A 19,566-nucleotide genomic window follows, 5' to 3' on the forward strand; every position below is an offset into this window, starting at 1 on the left:
TTAATAATTTTTTGGTATCATCTATACTCTATCCATAATCTAAATGCCTCAGTTTTTAATAGAATCTTTTCATCAGGTTGTAGAATAAGAGAAACATATCATGACTTGTATGCCAGGCCCATCCCACCGTACAAATTTTTCATTGTCCACATCCTTAGTAGGACCACAAGGTTAGAAATCACTGAAGACCAGGTGAAGGCCCTAGAAACACACACATTATTGTTTGTGTTTCCACAAACACACATTATAGAATGGAGTGACATCTATAGGATGGGTGACCCTGTGCTTGGTCATGGGTGCCAGGCTTCAGCGTTGCCCTGGCTGGATCACTGCTGTGAAACACTGGAGTCCCAGAATTCATTTGGGCTTATAAAATACAAATACGTCAAACCTTTGAATGTGCTATTTATTTATGAATGTTAGTGACTAAGCAAAACCTGTTAACTAGAAAAAAATGATGAGCAGTGACAATCGAAGGATCAATAGTTCTCCTAAGTCCCTTTCTTGCTTGAGCACACCACATGAACACCCAGCGGAATTTGCTGTGCTAATTGTCCCACAGTCCTACATGATGCAAAGTCCTTCCTCACGCTGATGTCTGGGAAGGCAGTTGGCTTCTATACACAAACAGCCACATTCTCAACCCAAGAAACATTTACCACCCGATTGCCAAATCTCCACTTCACCTTGTGCTGAGGAAGAGGCAGCCCTGGCAGTGCTAAGTAGGAAGCATTCACAATTCTGTAAGCTTCTTGTTATTACAGTTGGCTTCCTGTTATGCAAAGGTAGAAAGAGGGGGGCCCTTAAACTATTGCAATGGATGGAGACACGCGCCCACAAGAGGCAACTGTACTCTGAATTCCCAAGAAACACACAAGCTCCAAAATGTGGACACCAGAGGGGTGGCCCTGGAGAGGCACCCTAGGTTGAGAGCATTTGTGAGTGCAGGAGACTTTGCAAGCCCGAGACACAGGAAGCCACTTCTCTCCCTCCCTTCCCCCTGTCTCCGCCCCCTCTTCCCTCTCTCTCTCCTTCTCTGACACCACCCCCCTTTCTTCTCTCACTCACTCTCTCTCCTTCATATTGCTACTGAGACCACATTTTTTAACCTCTTCCTGCAAAAGACAGTGATCTGGCCTAAGTGTCTTTCCAAAACAAAATTTGCCTTTTTAGGTTGAAGTGCTTACTTGCCAAAAGATGAAGGGCAGGGGCACCTCGGTGGCTCAGTTGGTTGAGCTTTTGATTTTGGCTCAGGTCATGATCTCACGGTTTGTGGGTTTGAGCCCCATATCAGGCTCTGAGCTGAAGGCATGGAGCCTGCTTGGGATTCTCTCTCTCTCCCCCCACTCAAAATAAATAAACTTTAAAAAAATTTTTTTAAAAATGAATGACATTTCTACAAGCTATAGAACATGGGAAAATTAAACCTGCTCAGTTCCTGAGTACGGAGGCAGGCGTTCAGAAAATAACTTTTAGAGATTTCTTTGATTTGGGTTATGTCAGTTTGTCTCATTTCAGGTGCACAGAGAAATCCCCTTGGCTATCCTCATCTTATGGCTTGTGGCTTTTGGCAGGTGGAAAAGATTTTCATACTAAAATTAAAAACAAAGCTTAGAATTAAAAGAAAAATCTAGGAGAGTAACCACAGGGTACACTTTTCCTAAAATTTAAATGCCAGGTCTTGAAACTGAAAAGATTTTAAAAGTTTCCCATGTCCCGAATGGTATGGGCTTTAAAACGGAGGGCAGTTTGCCTTGGAGAGAGAAAAGAGAAAAAGAATAAAGAAAGTGAGTCTGAAGGTTCTGAGGTTAAAGGCCTAACTTTCTTCTAGGAGGGCCATCTTCCCACAGTCTGGTAACCGGATAGGCAGGTGTGCGTGTACATGCATGTGTGTGTGTGTGTGCGTGGGCGTGCACGCACATGTGCCTTTCACATGATTTGTGTGGCTCCCCTCAGCCCCTTTCTCAGCCTGGGTGGTCCACTAGCTGTGAGCTGAGGTGTGGGCCTGAGTAGAGGGCTAGCCTGGGTTAACTCCTCCCTCTCATAGGTCAGTCACCATGGGCTTTGGTCGGAGTCCTTAGGTCTCTTCAAATGAGCTTGGGCAGAGAGCTGGTAAGACATGGCAGGACCACCTAATACATCCATCTTCCTGTAAGACTGTCAGGACAGTCTCCGTGATGGGCTTGGGCTTTCAGCACTGTCTTTTGTCACTGTTTTCTCAAGACCTATTGAGGCTTACAGAGCCTACAATGGACAGGAAAAATAGCACAAAATTATTTATGCATAATATTGAGGCAAAATGGATACAGGCTGAAGCAGGTGTCCCACATGAAGGGCTGGGAATAGTGCCTTTGTTCCCTTGCCCAGGGCAAGGGTAGCACTGTCTCTTCTTCACTTCCCATTTACCGTCTGCCCCTGTGAACTGTTACACATTGGTTCCCAATTTAGGTGCCTCTCTTTACCACTAGAATACATGCTTCCCTGTGGACAGTGTAGTCTACATATGGGCATTGGGTTTTGAAATCCAATTTCTAGCAGTATAACTGGGGCCATTCATTTCACCTCTGTGAGCTTCAGATCCTTGTCTGTAAGACAGAGATGACCTTGTCTGTAACACAGCTATTGTGCTTCCCATAAAGAGTTAGCATGAGCATTAAATGAAACTAGATTTATAAAGTGTTTGCATTGTGGCTGGCATGTGGTAAACACTCAATAAATATATCACTATAGATACACATCATTATTAGATCAGGCTTTCTATCTTCTATCGGTCACTCTGCTGGAGTGGGCGCATGTGAATGCATCTAGAAATCCCGTGAACAGGTAAACTGGCCAATATTTGTTGCATATACACAATACCTGATAGTGGCTTGCTTTTCATTCTAAAATGTTTATTTCACTTAACAAATATATATTGGGAAACTTCATTTAACCAGATACTCTTCTAGAAGGTATGTTTAGATTGGTGAAGAAATTGGTAAAACCACGGGGCCCTTGGGAACCTACTTGTTGATGGTTGAGCTTTGATTCCATTGTCTTCATCAGTGCAACTCTTTTCCCATTCTAATTTTACCAGAAGGAAAGCCTCAACTAGATGCTAATCTCTCCTTAACACTTCTTGATTCATGACTGATTACGAATCCCCCTATTTTATACAAGGAGAGTGTGACATGGCTGATGTCATCAAGAATTAGGGCTGGGACTGGGGCAGCCATTGGCAACAGGGGGTGGTGGAATGAATTTTTGTGTGCCAGGGTGCACAGTAAATATTTGAAACCCTACAAGTCTCAATCTTAATTTAGAAGGTTTCCTCTAGTTTTTAAACCCGGACCATTACCTAGCCCTCTGCCCTGCTTATAAGAAATGCCCAATAAAATTTTCTGATTGGTTAATTAAAGAGATAAGAGAGAAAGGGTTTTTGTTGTTGTTAAAAATCCATGCTATGAATCTTTTATTTGAACATTACTCAACATTATTTTCTCTCCATAACTCTCTCTCTCTCCTTCTGTCTGTCTCTCTCTCTCTCTCTCTCTCTCTCTCTCTCACACACACACACACACACACACCTCTCACGCACACATGCACACATACACCTCCCTAATTTCTTCATTCCTCCCAGTTAACTTTTCTGCGCCAGACACTGAAGCTCCTCGGGATACTGAAATGAATAAGACACGGTTCTTGCTCTCAAGAATCTCTTTATAGTTCCAGCAACTTATCACCTGCAGACTTGTGATAAAAACACAAAGATGTTTATCCCTGAGGCCATGGGGCCTCCAGTTTACCTTTGTAGCCAAATATACCTTTCTGAGAGAAAAAACTGAGATCAGAAACTCAAATACTTCTTCAAAAAGAACCTCTTGCTTTTGAATGGTGCTTTGTATCCTTAAATGAGCTCTTGCCGAACATGTGAGGTTGTGTAAGCGTGCACTGTACTAAGGCCTTGACGGAAAGGATGAATAGGGCTGAAACCCACTGCTGCTCCTCTCATCAAGCTATTACTCTGGTGTGGGGCTGCATCCATCCATCCAGAGACAGAGGAACCTATTTCTCCACTCAAAGGCACCATCTGCTCCAAACACTGCTCCTGGCCCAGAGATGTGAAATGGGCCTGAACTGGCCCTGGATTTTGCTTGGCACAGAATCACAGCCTCTTTCCTCTCATTTTGCCCTTCCAAGTGGTAGCCCCTGCTCTGTCCCCAAACTCTTGGTGATCATGGATTTTCTTGCTACACTTCCTTTTTTCCCATATTTAGACTTTCTGTAAGGTCTTTTTAAAGTCCCAAGGAAAACAGTAACCTTTTCTATCCCTTACCTAAGTTTATCTCCATAGCCTCGATTTAAAAGCGCTTCCCTCTGTGCCAGTGCCCTGTGTGCCCAGGCTTTTCTTTGGTTTCTGAACATCTGTTGTGCTACTTTTCAGATCTGAAATTTTCACAGCACTCCAATCTCCTGGCATTCACTTGCACCTCTCCCCCTAATCTCTTTCTTAATTCCCAGGCTTTACCAGTCAACACCAGAGCTCTGGAAAAGTCTACAGCTCTTGGTCCAGCCTTGTATCCTTCCATGCCAGGAACTGGATTCCCCTGTCTGTTCAAACCCACTTTGTCTTCTGACCTCCTTCCCTGCCTCTATGACTAGGTATTCCAGATCCTTGAGCTATTTGGGGACAGGGTTGTATCTGGTTGATCTTCTATCCCAGAACTGGACATGGTTCCTGGTGCACACCACGTACTCAGCCAATGTATGTCACACGAACAGATGGAGAAGGCTACCTTACTCGAGGTGACCCCAACGCTCACGCAAGTCTTCGCCTCCCACTCCTCCTTGTTTGGCCAGGTGCTGAGGTCTGGTGGTTCACCTCACAACTGCCTCTCCTATTCTATCTTTCTCCATTACCACCGTCCAAATTAGGCCTCTGGATTTGCACCTGGAATATTGTACAATGTCCAACCAGTCTTCCCTTTTTCCTTTTCTCCCTCTCTCCTTCCTTTCATCCCTTCTCTCATCTTTGTCTTTCCTCCCATTTAACATAAAATCTAGTCCATTTTAATAATAATAACCTCCATTTAATGCCCATGTTCTAAGAAGCAGACAGTGGTTTGGGTCTGTCCACCCATCATTATTCATTCTTATAGACTAGCCACCAGCATGGTATATATCATTATCACAATTTCACAGAGGAGGAAATGGGTCCTCACAGATTGAATATGACTCACCCAAGGCTACATATGTGGAAGCCTGTGCCCTCTGCCTTCTCTTTGTCAGGCACTGTGTTAGCTGCTGGGGATTCAAAGATGAGCAAGTCCAAAGGAAGAGCCCCTATGTCCTTACAGCATACATGGGAAGGGAAGACAGAGTAAGAAAAAAGGACCAGGCAGGATGAGAAGTGTTTTGATGGACATGTGTTCCCAGTTAAGAGATAACAGAGCCCACGGAGTGACTGAGTCTGACAAGGCTAGGAAGGCTTCTCATGGGAGATGTGGCGTGAAGTAAGTCTTAAGGGATGAACAAGAGCTTTCCAAAAGGTCAAATTGGGGGTGGTTGGGGATGGGCAGGGAGAAGTGCAGTATGTGTGTGAAAAAGGAGCAGGAAATGCAGGAGGAAAAATATGGGCTCAGAACTCCTGGTAGGGAGTTTAGCCCACATCTTTTAGGATGAAGGGGTTGGAGGGTCATCTGAGGCTTTAGGCAAGAGAGTAACATGAGCAGATTTGTGTTTTAGAAGGACCATGTCATAGATAATGTCACCAATGGACTGGAGGTGAGACTGGTAGGAGAAGAGACACATCAGGAACTATTGTGGAAATCCAGAAAGAGAATAGAAGGGTCCACAAAATCAGGGAGGGGGTGAATAGAAAGGAAGGTTAGATCAGAGAGAGAGCGTTGTTGGTTGTGGTGACTCTGTGGAATGGGGCAGCTTTCTGATTTAGTTGGTTGGCTGGGAAGACATCACTCACAGCACATCATGGAGATCAGGGGAGGTAAAGCAGGTTTGGGTGTGTTTGTGGGTGCAAGGCAAAGGGAATGGTGGAGGTAAGGAGGGGAAGGTGATATATTCACTAGCAATGTGGTGACCTTGAGATTCCTACCGAGGTACTTGCAGGCAGTTAGATGGTTGAGACTGCAGCTCAAGAGAGGGTTTCTGGGGGGTGAAGCGTGTAAATTCTACTCTTTTTTCAAAGCCATTTAAACATGGTTCTCAGACTAATGCACCGCTCATATCATCACATTGAGAAAATACCCAGCTTTGAATGAACTATTAGCATCTCACCCATAGATTTGAAGCCATCTAAAATAGAAGAAAAACTGAAGTGGAGTTGAGAGCAGATAGAAGAAATATCTCAAAAGTTGGCCCTAGAAGATTTTGTGATTGATTATTTTTGGGGTTAGGGGTCAGAAGATGGGAAGATGAAGAAAGGAAGTGATCATGCTTCCCAAGATGACTTCTCTGTTTATACTTCTGTCTTGAATTTTCTCTTGCTCCAACTTGGGGCAGAGAGTAGGTAACTTCTACTGCAGAAGCATCATCTGGCACTTCTGGGCATGTGGCATTTCTTCCATTTCTCTTTTCTTTTTGGTGCCCTCCCATAATGCAGAGTAAAATTCAGCATACACTGTATGTACTATTATGTAACTCATCCATATTTTCTCATGGGCCTCCCTTGCCAAGGTACATGGAGTGCCTCCATAGTACCTCTCAGATCAAGGCTGAGTTCCTCACTCAGCCACCGGAAGATACTTCTTCTCAGGGACCTCTAGCTTGGTTTTCTATTTGATGAAATGCTGCCCCATCATTTATAATCCATTTTTGTTTCATGCTTAGTAATGATAACACTCAGATTCCAGGAAGTGCTAACCAGTAGAGCTTTCTGTGATGATGGAAATATTCTCTGTCTGTGTTGTCCAATACTGTAGCCGTGAGCCACATGGGGCTACTGAGCACTTGAAAGGTAGCTGGTGTGACTGAGGAACTAAATTTAATATATTTTAATTCATTTGCATATACATAGCCACTCACAGCAAGTGGATACTGTGTTGGACAGCACAGTATTAGGGGTCCTTCTTTCTCTCTCTACTAAAGTAAGGGTGGGTTTCTGATTTTATGGAAGCCCTCACTTCCCACTTCCCCAGAGCTTTCTGTAAACACTTAGCAACTGCCTTCTGACTTCCCACCTTGCCTCGTTTGTCCACAGCCCCTTCTCCAGCCCACAGCCTGGCTCAGATCTCCTTCCCCCAGGGCTGGGAGCGTGCACTCTGTGTGCAATGACTGGCTCACAAGCAAAGCTTATCACAGTTTTTATTTTCATTATGAGAAACAGCTCCATTAATAGTAACAGATTTCTTTGTTTACTTTATCTGGGAACAAGTCACACCCACAAAGAAGAGAGACTGTTCAAAGGAGCTAACAAGGAAATTTAGCCCCAAACAAGTCAAACTTAAAGCCCATCAGGATTCCTTCCTTGATATTTGAATCATTTCATGATAGGTCTGGCTGGTAAGCAATGCTGAAGGCCAAGGTGGGAGATAGCTCTGACATGGGACAGAAAGCTGCCTTAGCCACTGGCTCATTGGAGCCCTAGCTGTCACTTCTGCAGTGTTTGGGACTAATTCTAGCCTTGTGGAGGCTTGTACAGAGCTATCCACACTCAAACTGTGGTGTGTAGCCATACCACTCACAATGAGGATGAGAACAGGTACTCAAGAAGCATTGGGTGGAGGTGTGGGTGAATGGTATCACTTCTGGAATATAAAAGATGGTCAGTCAAGGCCTTGACCATAATGCAGGCAGACAAGGTGGTTGCCTATAAGGCACACGGGCATCAGAGTCCCTGTTGGCCAGGTCTGAGAACATAAGCTCTCCATACCTCTTCTTGCTTTTGCCAGGCCATCCTATGATGCACAGATATTTCTAAAGGATGTTTTGTTTTCACATATTTGTCATTGTCTTTGCCACAACAGAGCATAAACATTTCACAGAACTAACCGCAGATGAATATCCCAGCAACTAAGTGCTGTGCTGAGTTAATTCTTTTCAATTATAGTGTCTTTTTGGCTTCTGTTTCCTCCATCCCACTCCTTCAATGCTGTTTGAGACCTGTGGTTTCTCCCATTGTGGTTCTAACAATTTCTTTGGGTCTCTGGGGGTGGCTCAGGATGCCTGAGTCCTCAAAACATTCATGTGACATCTGCTTGTTTCTCTTCCTTCCTGGGCTGGCTTCATGTGGTGACATCACCTCAGAAGCCAACTAAAGGCTCCTCATTATGCCCCTGTTAGGAAGGTGGCCGTCCCTCCCAAGTCTGATGCTGCTTCAGGTGAATGGTCACATTGAGCTAGGCTATGCTGAGGCTATTAAGCTGAAGAAGAACTCCCCCAAATTTGCTGGAATGCCTCACTCTTCCATTTTTAAACAAATTCTGTGTGAACCATTCTTTTCATTTCTGCCTACAATCTATCCTCTTTCTAGGACAGATAGGAGTCTTTGCAAGTAATGGTCTCTGACCTAGAGAGACAGAGCTGTATACAGTTCTTCAAATTCCTTCCTCCCATTGTATTCTTGCCAAGACCCTCCTATCATTCTTTTAGATCATTTACGCAGACTTACAGTACGTGACTAGCCTCAGAGTGGCTGTTCTTTGAGTGACAGGTGGAAGATTGGAAGATCATGAAGACAGTAGTTAACTGAGGAGCAAGATCTAAGATAAAATTCTTTTTTTTTTTAATGTTTATTTTGAGAGAGAGAAAGAGCATGAGTGGGTGAGGGGCAGAGAGAGGGAAAGAGAGAATCCTAAGCAGGCTCCGCCCTCTTAGCACAGAGCCCAATGTGGGGCTCAATCTCACTAACCGTGAGATCATAACCTGAGCCGAAATTAAGAGTTGGCTGCTTAACTGACTGAGCCACTCGGATGCTCCTAAGATAAAATTCTTAACTGGGGTGCTAGGACGCACTGATACAAAGCAAACCCTTTGCAAGCATGCTGCCAAATTGGCATCAAAATGTCAAATGACTTTTTTCTGCAACTGAGTTTCTGCACTGTTAAGATGATATCTGTCTAAAAGGAGGAAGAATCAAGTATGCTTTGTCCCCTGGTGTACCACATGGTATGATCTCTCCAATTTCTAGTGGGAGGTGAGGGGTCACTGCAAGTTACAATGTATGTGACAGGAACAGAGGCTCCTTGTGAGGATCAAGGGAACAGAGTCCTCTGGAGACAGCAATACAGGACTGAAGCGTAAAACATGTAAATAGGGGGATAACTCTGAATACAATTAGTCTGTGATGTCATAAAATTCTGGTATCCGGAAGTATGCCATGAGCATAGATAAAGTTTGAAAACCACAGGCCTAGAAGCAGATAGAAAGAAAGGAGTCAAAAGCAATAGGAAAAGTTGTCGATTCAATGCATTAAAGATAGGAATGAAGGAAGAGAAGAAGTTGATTACAGAGCAACATTCTCAAATGCAGAGGGAAGTTTAGGAAGCTGTCAGAGATGATCTCCAACCTTGTAGCAGGAAGTAATGTCACCTGTTAATAAAACTAACAAGTGACTTTAGCTTACTTTGGACCAGGTACTGTCCAAGTTATATATATTTATATATGTTAGCTTGTTTAATCTCCACAATAATTCCATAGAATTATTATCCTCTTAACAAGCAAGGAAACTGAGGCTCAGAGAAGTTGTGTAATGTACTCAAGCGTCCAAGAGCCAGAAAAGGAAGAGCTGGTCTCCAACCAGGCTGGGTGAAATGGGTAAGAGTGAAGTTGGCTGCATTCAGCTGCTTTTTGCACGGACCTGCAAAAGCTGAAGAAAGGGGCTGTAAGACAGAGACTTCTTCCATCAAGGATAGGAGTGCAGGCACTGGGGGCTGGCAGCATGTAGCCAGGATGGCACTCTGATGTGGTGGAACTCTGTAGAAGGGCACTGTAGAACTGGCAGGAAAGAAGGGAGGTGGGGCTCAGAGGATATGTTCAGCAGGACCACAGGCCTGCTGATGGATTGCTGGGGAGGGAAAGAAAGGAGACAGTTATCCCACCCCGGAGTTACCTTGGAGACAAGCTGTGGACACTTGGATCTGATCCAGTGACAGCAGAGCTCTGGTGTGAAAACAAAAACCAACTGCGAGATACCAAGGGTTGAGGGTCTGAATTCAAATTCCCCTGCTGTTTTCTGCTGGCAGATTTCATTTTCCTTTCCAGTGCTTGTGTGTCGTCAGCGCATGGAAGGGCCCATCTGGCTGACCCTGTGGTAGGAAGGCAGCTACAGTGAGGCCCCTGGTGGAGCATAAAGGGCTGTAAACACTCTCAGAGGGCAGGGGACAGAGCGGCACTCAGGGACACTGGGCAGGAGCATTCAAGGAGGTGCCAGCTTCCTGCACGTTGGGGGCGTGGACTGGGCAGGGGGTTCGGGGCCTGCTGGGGAGGCACGCTGCCGGACGACGCGAGGTCCCAGCGGGCGCGCCAGCTCCTGCCCTGGGGACAGTGCCCGGCCAGCTTCCGGCTGCCTCTGCAGCTGCGTGGGAGTCCCCGAACCCTCCGAGCGGGCACTGTTTTCTCTCTTGTCAGATACCGACTCCCACGCAGGAAAAAGGAAGCACCTTTTGTCAGATGCTGCGGCCACTTCCTCTTCAGAAGGCTCCAGCCAGCCTTTCTCTTTGCAGAATGACGGGGCCGGCCTCGGGCTCCGGACTTCTTACGCATCGGGCCTCCGGCTGCCTCCGGCTTCCCTGTCCCCGGCCAGCCCGCGTCCTGAGCAGGCCCCTCGGCTGCCCCTTGGGGGTTCGGGGCTTCATCCCTCCTGCAAGCCCGGCCCCGTGAGCCCGGCCTGACTGGGACGCGGCCCCCTGGGGCTCCCTCTGTGGCCTCGGCGCCCACCCTCTCTGCACGCCGCTTCATGTCCCTCAGCCAGCCTGCCTGTCTGTTCCTCTCCACAGCTCGGTCCAGGAGCGTGATGACCGGCGAGCAGATGGCCGCCCTCCACCAGCCGTCCGCCCCCAACCCGCTGGAGAGGCCCATCAAGATGGGCTGGCTGAAGAAGCAGAGGTCCATCGTGAAGAACTGGCAGCAGAGATACTTTGTGCTGAGGGCACAGCAGCTCTACTACTACAAGGACGAAGAGGACGTGAAGCCGCAGGTACCAGACCGGCTAGGCTGTTGGTCCCTGTTGGCAGGGCTCCCCTGTGTGCGCACACAGGTGGGGGAGGCACCCGCAGGCCTTCTCCCTGGGGCTGGACCCGCATCCATCCGAGAAGTGTTCCCTTTCTCCTTTCCACCAGTTTTTAGGCAGGTAAACTGAGTCGCAGAGATGACAGGTGATCCTCCACGGCCAAGATCGGGGGTGCGCACTGAGGAGCTTCCCAACCGCAGCCCTTAAGTCAAGGCTGGCGACATGGTCTTGGAGGGGTCGCGGTGTATGAGGGCTCAGAGAGTGGATTTGTGTTCAGGAGAATTGGTTTGTTTGATTGACCAATATTTATTGAACATCATTTATGTACTGGACATAGGTACATATGTCCAGGATGTTCTGGACAGGTTGTTCTGGATACTTGAAATCAACCAGTGAGTAAAACAGATAAAAGTCCCTGCATGTAGAAATTAGAAGATAAGGGGAAAGACAGAAAGTAATAAATAAGGAGAGTATGTGGTTTGTTAAGAAACAACTAGTTCCAAGAAAAAAAAAAAAAGAGTTAAGGAGAGATCAACCATTTGGGGGATGTGGTACAATTTTACAAAGGGTGGTCAGTATGGCTGAGGAAGAGAGGCAATTAGTCAGGTGGGTCTCTGGGGAAAGAGGGCTTCAGGCAGAGAGGAAAAGCAGTGCAAAGGCCCGAAGGTGGAACGTGCCTGCTGTGCATTGGGAATAGCAAGGAGTCAACATGGAGGCAACGGAACTAGGGAATGAGATGGGGTCAGAGAGGGGAGGGCAGACTTGAGGGGTCACAGTGCAGATAGCAAAGAAGACCACTACACTGAGGGCTATGGGGAAGCACTGGGCTATGGGGAAGAAAGGGGATATTCTTTGGCTTATGTTGTAAAAAGATGGCTGTGGCTATGGTGTTCAAAATAGATTCAGGGCCAGAGGCAGGAGGCATGGTGGTAATCTAGGTGAGAGGTTGTGTCATTTAGAATGTCGGTGGGAACTGTGGGCTAGAGGAAGATGATCAGGTTCTGGGTATACTTTGAAAGTACAGCAAACAGAATTTCCAGATGGAATGGATGGGGTCAGAGAGGACTTTCGTCCTAAATCTTGGGACTAGTGATTCCTCATGGCCAAAGTAGTGCATGAAAGTGAAAGGGGGTGCCATTAACAATTATCCTGGGACCCCAGGTTTAAACTGCATGTCTTGGAGCAACCAGGATGACTGGCCACCCCATCTAGAGCTCATGTTTGTGGAGGTGGAAGAGCGGGGTTGGCCAGAAGGAGCTTATTCGGGAAGACAGATTCCAGAACCTTCTGGATTCAGAAAAAAAGCCCCAAGAAGGGTAAGGATATTGAGGGTGGATGGCAGGGTAGGTAAAGAAACTAGACAGTCATTTTGGGAGAGTGCAGTTCTCTTTAAGAATAAGCTTCGGGATCTGTGACACATCAGCAGCACCTGGTTAAGCAGGCCCTCCACTTGAGGGCTGTGGGTGTCGGTCACTGCAAAGGTTGGAGAAGGGCCAGAGACCCCACCACAGACTGGGTTCTTGCTCAGTGTCCTGTGCCTGGTAGCCAGACTTTCTTTTACTTTACGAACAACCCAGGCCCTATCAGAACCAAGCAATTATAGGCTAAGGTGATGGTGAGTAGCCGATGTATGAAGTCTTCCCCTGTGCAGATTGAGGGAGGCGGCACTAATACATTAGCCTTCCCAGATCAGCAGAAAGGATGGCTCAGTGGGGTTTATTTCCACGGGGTGTAGATGGTAAGAGGTGTCATATGTCCAAGCTTGTGTTCTTTTCCTGGCTCTTCTACTGTCTGGCTGTGTGATTATTTCATTGTTCTGGGTCCTCCTTTCTTCTTTTGTAAAATGATACAATCATACCTGGCCTGCACTTATCACAGGCTCAAAATAATATGAAGCATGTGTAAAAAACTGTTTTGTGAAAACATAAACTGATATCAAGGGTTAAATAAATTATTGGAGGTCCTAGCTTCTCTCCTTTACTTCTGAAGGAGGCAACTCAAAATCCTCTCAGGATTAAAGTAGCCTAGGATAATTAGGTAAAGCTTCTTCTAGGATGCCAACTATGTTTTGTTTTTTTTTTTCCTAAAGGAAATCTGTTAATATAATATGATCACTAGGTTGAGATCAATAGGGTGAGATCAATAAGTCAAATAAGGAAAAACTACACAACCTCTAAATTGTGGCTACAAGAAGCATTTGATAAAATCAATTACTCATTTCAGATATAAAAAGTTTTTAAAAGCTTTTAGGAGTAAGATGATAATGTATTAGAAAGAAGATTTTATTTTATATAGATGTGTTTTTTTTTTTATCACAAAAGCTATCTGTGTGCATGGCAGAAAATTTGGGAGATGCAGAGAGCACAAAGCAGAAAATGAAAATTATCCCATTAACAAGAAATAACCACCTAAATCCTCACTTCTTCTAGTTCTTTCTATACATATATAATTAGAAACTCACTTATTCTAAATACAAATTAGTATAATAATATTCTTTAATTTAAAAATTAATGATAAGTCATAAGTTATTATTAAATATTCTTTTACAATATAATTCTTAATGGTGGCTGAACAGTCTATTGTATGGACATTCTATAATTTATTTGGGCTGTTGTTTTTATATTATTATTACAAATAAGAGTTAACTGGGCATCCTTGTCTGCTTTTTGTATATCCATAATTATTTCATTAAGGTAAAGGAAAATCTATTAAAAATAAGGTACTTTGGGGGTGCCTGGGTGGTTCAGTCGGTTAAGCGGCCAGCTCTTGGTTTTAGCTCAGGTTATGATCTCACAGTTCGTGGGTTCGGGCCCCGTGCTGGGCTCTGTGCTGACAGTGTGGAGCCTTCTTGGGATTCTTTCTCTCTCCCTCTCTGTCTCAGCCCCTCCCCTGCTCACACACACACACACACACACACACTCTCTCTCTCTCTCTCAAAATAAATAAACTAAAAAACAAACTTAAAAATAGAGTACTTTTTTAAAAAAATGTTTTTATTATTTATTTTTGAGACAGAGAGAGACAGAGCATGAGCAGGGGAGAGGCAGAGAGAGAGGGAGACACAGAATCCAAAACAGGCTCCAGGCTCTGACTTGTCAGCACAGAGCCTATCGTGGGACCCGAACCCACAAACTGCAAGATCCTGACCTGAGCTGAAGTTGGACGCTTAACCAACTTGAGCCACCCAGGTGCCCCCCAAAGAATAAAGTACTTGTTAATGCTATCATTTAATGTTGTTTTGAGATTCATAGACATTGAAAACATCTAGAAATGGCATAAAAGTTACAGACATTAGCTAAATTCTTGGAAAAAAGTAAAGGTATATTTCTATGCTATGTTTCATACCATTCATGATTCTGGATGGACTAAAGACTTAAATGTAAAGAAAAAAAGTTCATAAAAATCCTAGAAGAAAATGCAGTTATCTGCATAATCTTTGGAAGACAGGTGTTTTTTAAGCATAGCATAAGCAACAAAGACAGCACATGGGAAAGACTAATTTAATTGCATAACTAAAGATGTCTGTATCTTAAAAACCAACATCATAAAGTGAAAAGGCAAATAATAAGGAAGAAAATATTATATATATGAATATCATAAACAAATATTCCTAATATTTAAAATATTCTTTCAAATCTATTTTTAAAAGTCCAAATAGTTCAATAGAAAAATGAGCAAATGACACAAATAGACAATTTACCAAAGAAATATAAGAGCCAACACGTGTATATAAAAAATTCAGTCTCAGTAATAATTAAAGACATGCAATGTAATCTAACAAGGCATCACTATCCCCTTAACAAATTAGCAAAGATTTTCCAGAAATTTCAGTGTTGGTAAGGACAGGGAACAGGAATTATAATGCACAGCTGATGAAAATGAAAATCTGTACAACCTTTCTGGAGCGTAATACATGCCTTTTTAAAAATGCAAACTCTTCAGTGCACCTGGGTGGCTCAGTCAGTTAAGCATCCAATTCTTGGTTTTGTCACAGGTCATGATTTCATGATTAGTGGGTTCAAGCCCTGCGTAGGGCTCTGTGTTGATAGCATGGAGCCTGCTTGGAATTCTAATAAATAAATAAATAAATAGACTTAAAAATTTTTGCAAAATCTTAGACCTTGCATTTCTGATTCCAGGAATTTAACCAAAGTGTTTGCTTAAGACTGATGTAGATAATTAAAAATCCCTGTACAGATTTTTACCACTGTATTGTTTTTAATAGTGATATTGAAAACAATACCCAGTAGTAGGGGCTAAGTTATATCAAGGAATTTTTGTATATTTATACAATAGAATACAATTCTGCTGTTTGTGTCCTAAATTTATATTTTTTGAAATAGAAAGATATCCATAATATTGCTTTGAAAACAAAACCAGAAAAAGCCAGTTTACATCAGGGGATGATGTATGTACTAATCCCATTATTGAGGGAAAAAATAATGAATCTGTATTTATGGAAAAAGGCTGGGAAAGAAATACACAGACCCGTTAATGGTTATCTTTGAGAACTGGAATTTCACACAATTTTTAATTTTCCTCTTTTTTGTCCATTTTCTAATTTTTATATAACAAAGGTATAAATTCATTATAAATTTATTTATTTTTATTAAAATTTTTTTTGATGTTTATTTATTTTTGAGAGAGAGACACACAGAGCATGCGTGGGGGAGGGGCAGAGAGAGAAAGGGAGGCACAGAATCCTGAGCAGGCTCCAGGCTCTGACTTGTCAGCACAGAGCCTATTGTGGGGCCCGAACCCACAAACTGCAAGATCCTGACCTGAGCTGAAGTTGGATGCTGAGCTGAAGCAGGCCCCAGGCTCTGACCTGTCAGCACAGAGCCCAACATGGGGCTCAAATTCATGAATTGCAAGATCATGACCTGAGCTGAAGTTGAGGTTGGAGACTTAACCGACCGAGTCACCCAGGCGCCCCTAAATTGATTGTAAATTCAAAAAGAACACGCACACATTCTACCCCTTTAAAAAATCTCAAACAGAAACCCCAGTGATCTTGGAGCATTCAGATGAAAAAGGCTCTCATGTACATTGATGATATGCAAAAAAGTTGGCAAAACTTTCTAGAAAACCCTTTTGGCCAGATTTCTAAGAGCGACAAAAAATATCATATGCTTACACCAAGTCAGTTTGGTTTTAGGAAGTGATCCAAAAGAAATAAGATACATGCAGTGCTGTTTATAATGAGAAACTTTGAACCTAATGTCCAACAAAGGAGAATGACTAAATAAATTATGGAACCTATATGACAGACTCTTGTGCATATTCCCCGGGAAGCTTGGGGCTCAACAGAAGGCAGTCTAAGTGCATTTTCTTCCCCTGAGGTCTCAGCAAGGTCTGTCCAGCTTTAACAGCACAATGCTCTGTAAGTCTATAACTTACCTTCATAGAACTCATTCCCAAAGGTTCTTTGTTGGGGAAACTGTTTAAAACAGAACCTCAGCAAACTGCCCTCAAGTCCCTACTACAATGATGGTTCTAGACAATCCTCAATTAGTTGTCCCCTTGGGTCATCTCCCGGCTTTCTGGGACGTTCCCGCAGGTGGCTGTCTGTCAGTGGTGGGAAAGTGTTTCACAAAAGGCTTTCTGGTGGTGAGCTGATAATGATGCAGCATTAGCCAATATCCGTGGTGTAAATGCCCCATCATGGCTGATTCAAGCTGCCAACATGACATCACTGAACACAGAGTTGAGAAGAGACATGCGAAGCACAATGTTTCACAGTACTTTTACTGCACAGATAGATGTAAATAACCACACATACAGAAATAATAGTAAAATCTAGTAAATAATTAGGAAACTATGAATTCTGAGTATTACTTTTTTTTTAAATAAAATAGTTCATTGTAAGCTTACAGAATTTAACTTTTGATACCAGCTGTGGTTAACAGCTGGCTCACATTGTTCTTGAGAATGTAACAGTTTGTTCTTGTGAGCTGATGTGAGCACACCACTGCCAGGCTGTCCACTCTGCTTCATTGCCCTAGGACTTGTGGCCTCCAGCATACGTGCCCACCTCCTTCCATCTTTGTACAGAGTCCACCCCAGTCGACTGGCTGTGCAGGTGAAAGGGACAGTTTGGTCCCTTCCCTGCCTGGGGCCATTTCCCTCCTCCCCATCAGTGTCCCCACCACCACTATTGTCTCTGTTACCGCTTCCCACTCTCCTCTCTTCATTTATGATGTTCAGGGCTCTTGTGCTCAAGCTGAGAAAGGGCTAGGGGCACCTGGATGGCTCAGTCAGTTGAGAGTCCGACTTTCAGCTCAGGTCACAATCTCACGGTTTGTGGGTTCGAGCCCCGTGTCGGGCTCTGTGCTGACAGCTCAGAGCCTGGAGCCTGCTTTGATTCTGTGTGTGTGTGTCACTCTCTCTAACCCTCCCCTGCTTGCACTCTGTCTCTCTCTCTCTCTCTCTCAAAAATAAATAATAAACATTAAAATTTTTTTTTATTAAAAAAAAATTTTTTTTAACGTTTATTTATTTTTGAGACACAGAGAGACAGAGCATGAACAGGGGAGGGGCAGAGAGAGAGGGAGACACAGAATCTGAAACAGGCTCCAGGCTCCGAGCTGTCAGCATAGAGCCCGACGTGGGGCTTGAACTCACGGACCGTGAGATCATGACCTGAGCAGACGTCGGACGCTTAACCGACCAAGCCACCCAGGCGCCCCTAAAAAAAATTTTTTTTTTAAAGATGAGGAAGGGCTTGCAGTTTTTCATTTATGTCTTGGTGGGAATAAGTTTAACTGATGGTTATTTCTTCTAGCAAGTAAGTGGGACTTGTAAGTAAAGCCTTACTTGTCATTCTGAAATTCCACTGACTGGGATTTGAATCACAACTTTCCTATTAACTCGCTTTGTGATCTTGGATCAGCTCAGTAACCTCTCTGACCCTTACTTCATCTCTCCATTGGGGAAAACAACAGTCTGCCCTTCACAGAGTTTTTATGAAGATTTAACATGATAGTGTATTTAGGGCATTTAGCACAGAGCCTGGCACCTCGTAACTGCTCAATAAATGGTACTAATATATTTTGTATTTTATTTTTACTGTTTTGGGATGAAGGTGATTTGGGCATATCAAATAATAGTGTAGAGAGGTATTTAGAAGAGGCAGACACCTCTGAAATTATACTTTCCTTTTCTTCTGCCAGGCAGTGCTCTTTCTTGTTTAAAAATAATACAGCTTTTGGGGTGCCTGGGTGGCTCAGTTGGTTAAGTGTCTGACCTCAGCTCAGGTCATGATGTTGTGGTCTGTGTGTTCGAGCCCCGCACTGGGCTCTGGGCTGACAGCTTGGAGTCTGGAGCCTGCTTCAGATTCTGTCTCCCTCTCTCTCTGCCCCTCCCCTGCTTATGCTCTGTCTCTCTCTCTCTTTCTCTCAAAAATAAATAAACATTAAAAAAAATTAAAAAAAATAATACAACTTTTTATTCTAATGCCATCACTCATGCAAAGTAGGCCAGCTGCACAATCTCAGGGTCATTTTTTTTTCTGAGGCCATTGATATTATTTAAAGATGATGATGATCATGTAGGTGGGAGTTATTTTTAAGTAATAAAATTAGAGAAGTGTAGAAAAATGCAGAATTCCCTTTTATAGATTTTTTTTCTTTTTCTTTTCCTCCTTCTCCCTCTTCCTCCACCCCATCCTCCACTTCTACTCTTCCTCTTCTGTCTTATTCCTCCTCCTCCTCTTTTTCTTCTTCTTTTTCTTCTACTCTTTTTCTCACTCAGTCTTAGACATTTTTATTTCTAGACTCTCAAGAAACATTTATTCTTTCAGGCTCCTGAGCTGATCTGAGAGTTTGTTAAGACTGTCAAAAGTTTGGAAATAACAGAAGTAAAACCAATAAATCACCAAAGTAGTAATTAGTAAAAGTTTACTGTGTACACACCAGAAAGACAGTTTGCAAACTGGAAGTACTGAAACCAAAACGTGGAATGAAGCTCAGGGATATATTGTTATAAAGCGGCTTTTTAAGTGAGAAAGCAGTGACAGTTTATTCTTCACAGTGATTACTTACAATGTTAGAATTTCCTTAAATGATAGGGAATTGGTCAGTGATTACAGCTCAAGTTTTGCTTATGATTTCCAGAGGCATAAGCAAGAAATGATCCAGGTCAAGTTTGTCTTGCAAAGTCAGTGAAATGGAACCTTGTTTGTATGACTAAATGGGTTTTATTTGCTCATGGAATTTTCAAGGCTGATCTCTGTTTGTTTTTGATTTTAATAGATTCTTTGATGCCAATCCTGTCCCTTTACACTCTGTTCCAAAGACACGTATGTTTACCCAGCTAGCATCAGACACGCTGCTATCATGGCCAGTGAGAAATTCTGACAAGCTAACCCTACAAATAAGCTGTGTCCCTTTGTGTAGTCACTT

At 43.7% G+C, this 19,566-nt stretch overlaps 1 protein-coding gene across 3 annotated transcripts in view; it reads left to right on the forward strand.

Annotated features, from left to right (window-relative positions):
- Nucleotides 1–19,566, forward strand: part of ARHGAP25 (Rho GTPase activating protein 25) — an 88,491-nt gene that overhangs the window by 30,893 nt on the left and 38,032 nt on the right. For all 3 annotated transcript variants that reach the window (XM_049651558.1, XM_049651557.1, XM_049651556.1), the window contains one exon: nt 10,932–11,131. In XM_049651558.1, the coding sequence (XP_049507515.1) occupies nt 10,932–11,131 (200 nt within the window). The remainder of the gene's footprint in view (nt 1–10,931; nt 11,132–19,566) is intronic.

Source organism: Panthera uncia (genome assembly GCF_023721935.1).
Source record: "Panthera uncia isolate 11264 chromosome A3 unlocalized genomic scaffold, Puncia_PCG_1.0 HiC_scaffold_11, whole genome shotgun sequence".
In the NCBI taxonomy this organism is placed as follows: domain Eukaryota; kingdom Metazoa; phylum Chordata; class Mammalia; order Carnivora; family Felidae; genus Panthera; species Panthera uncia.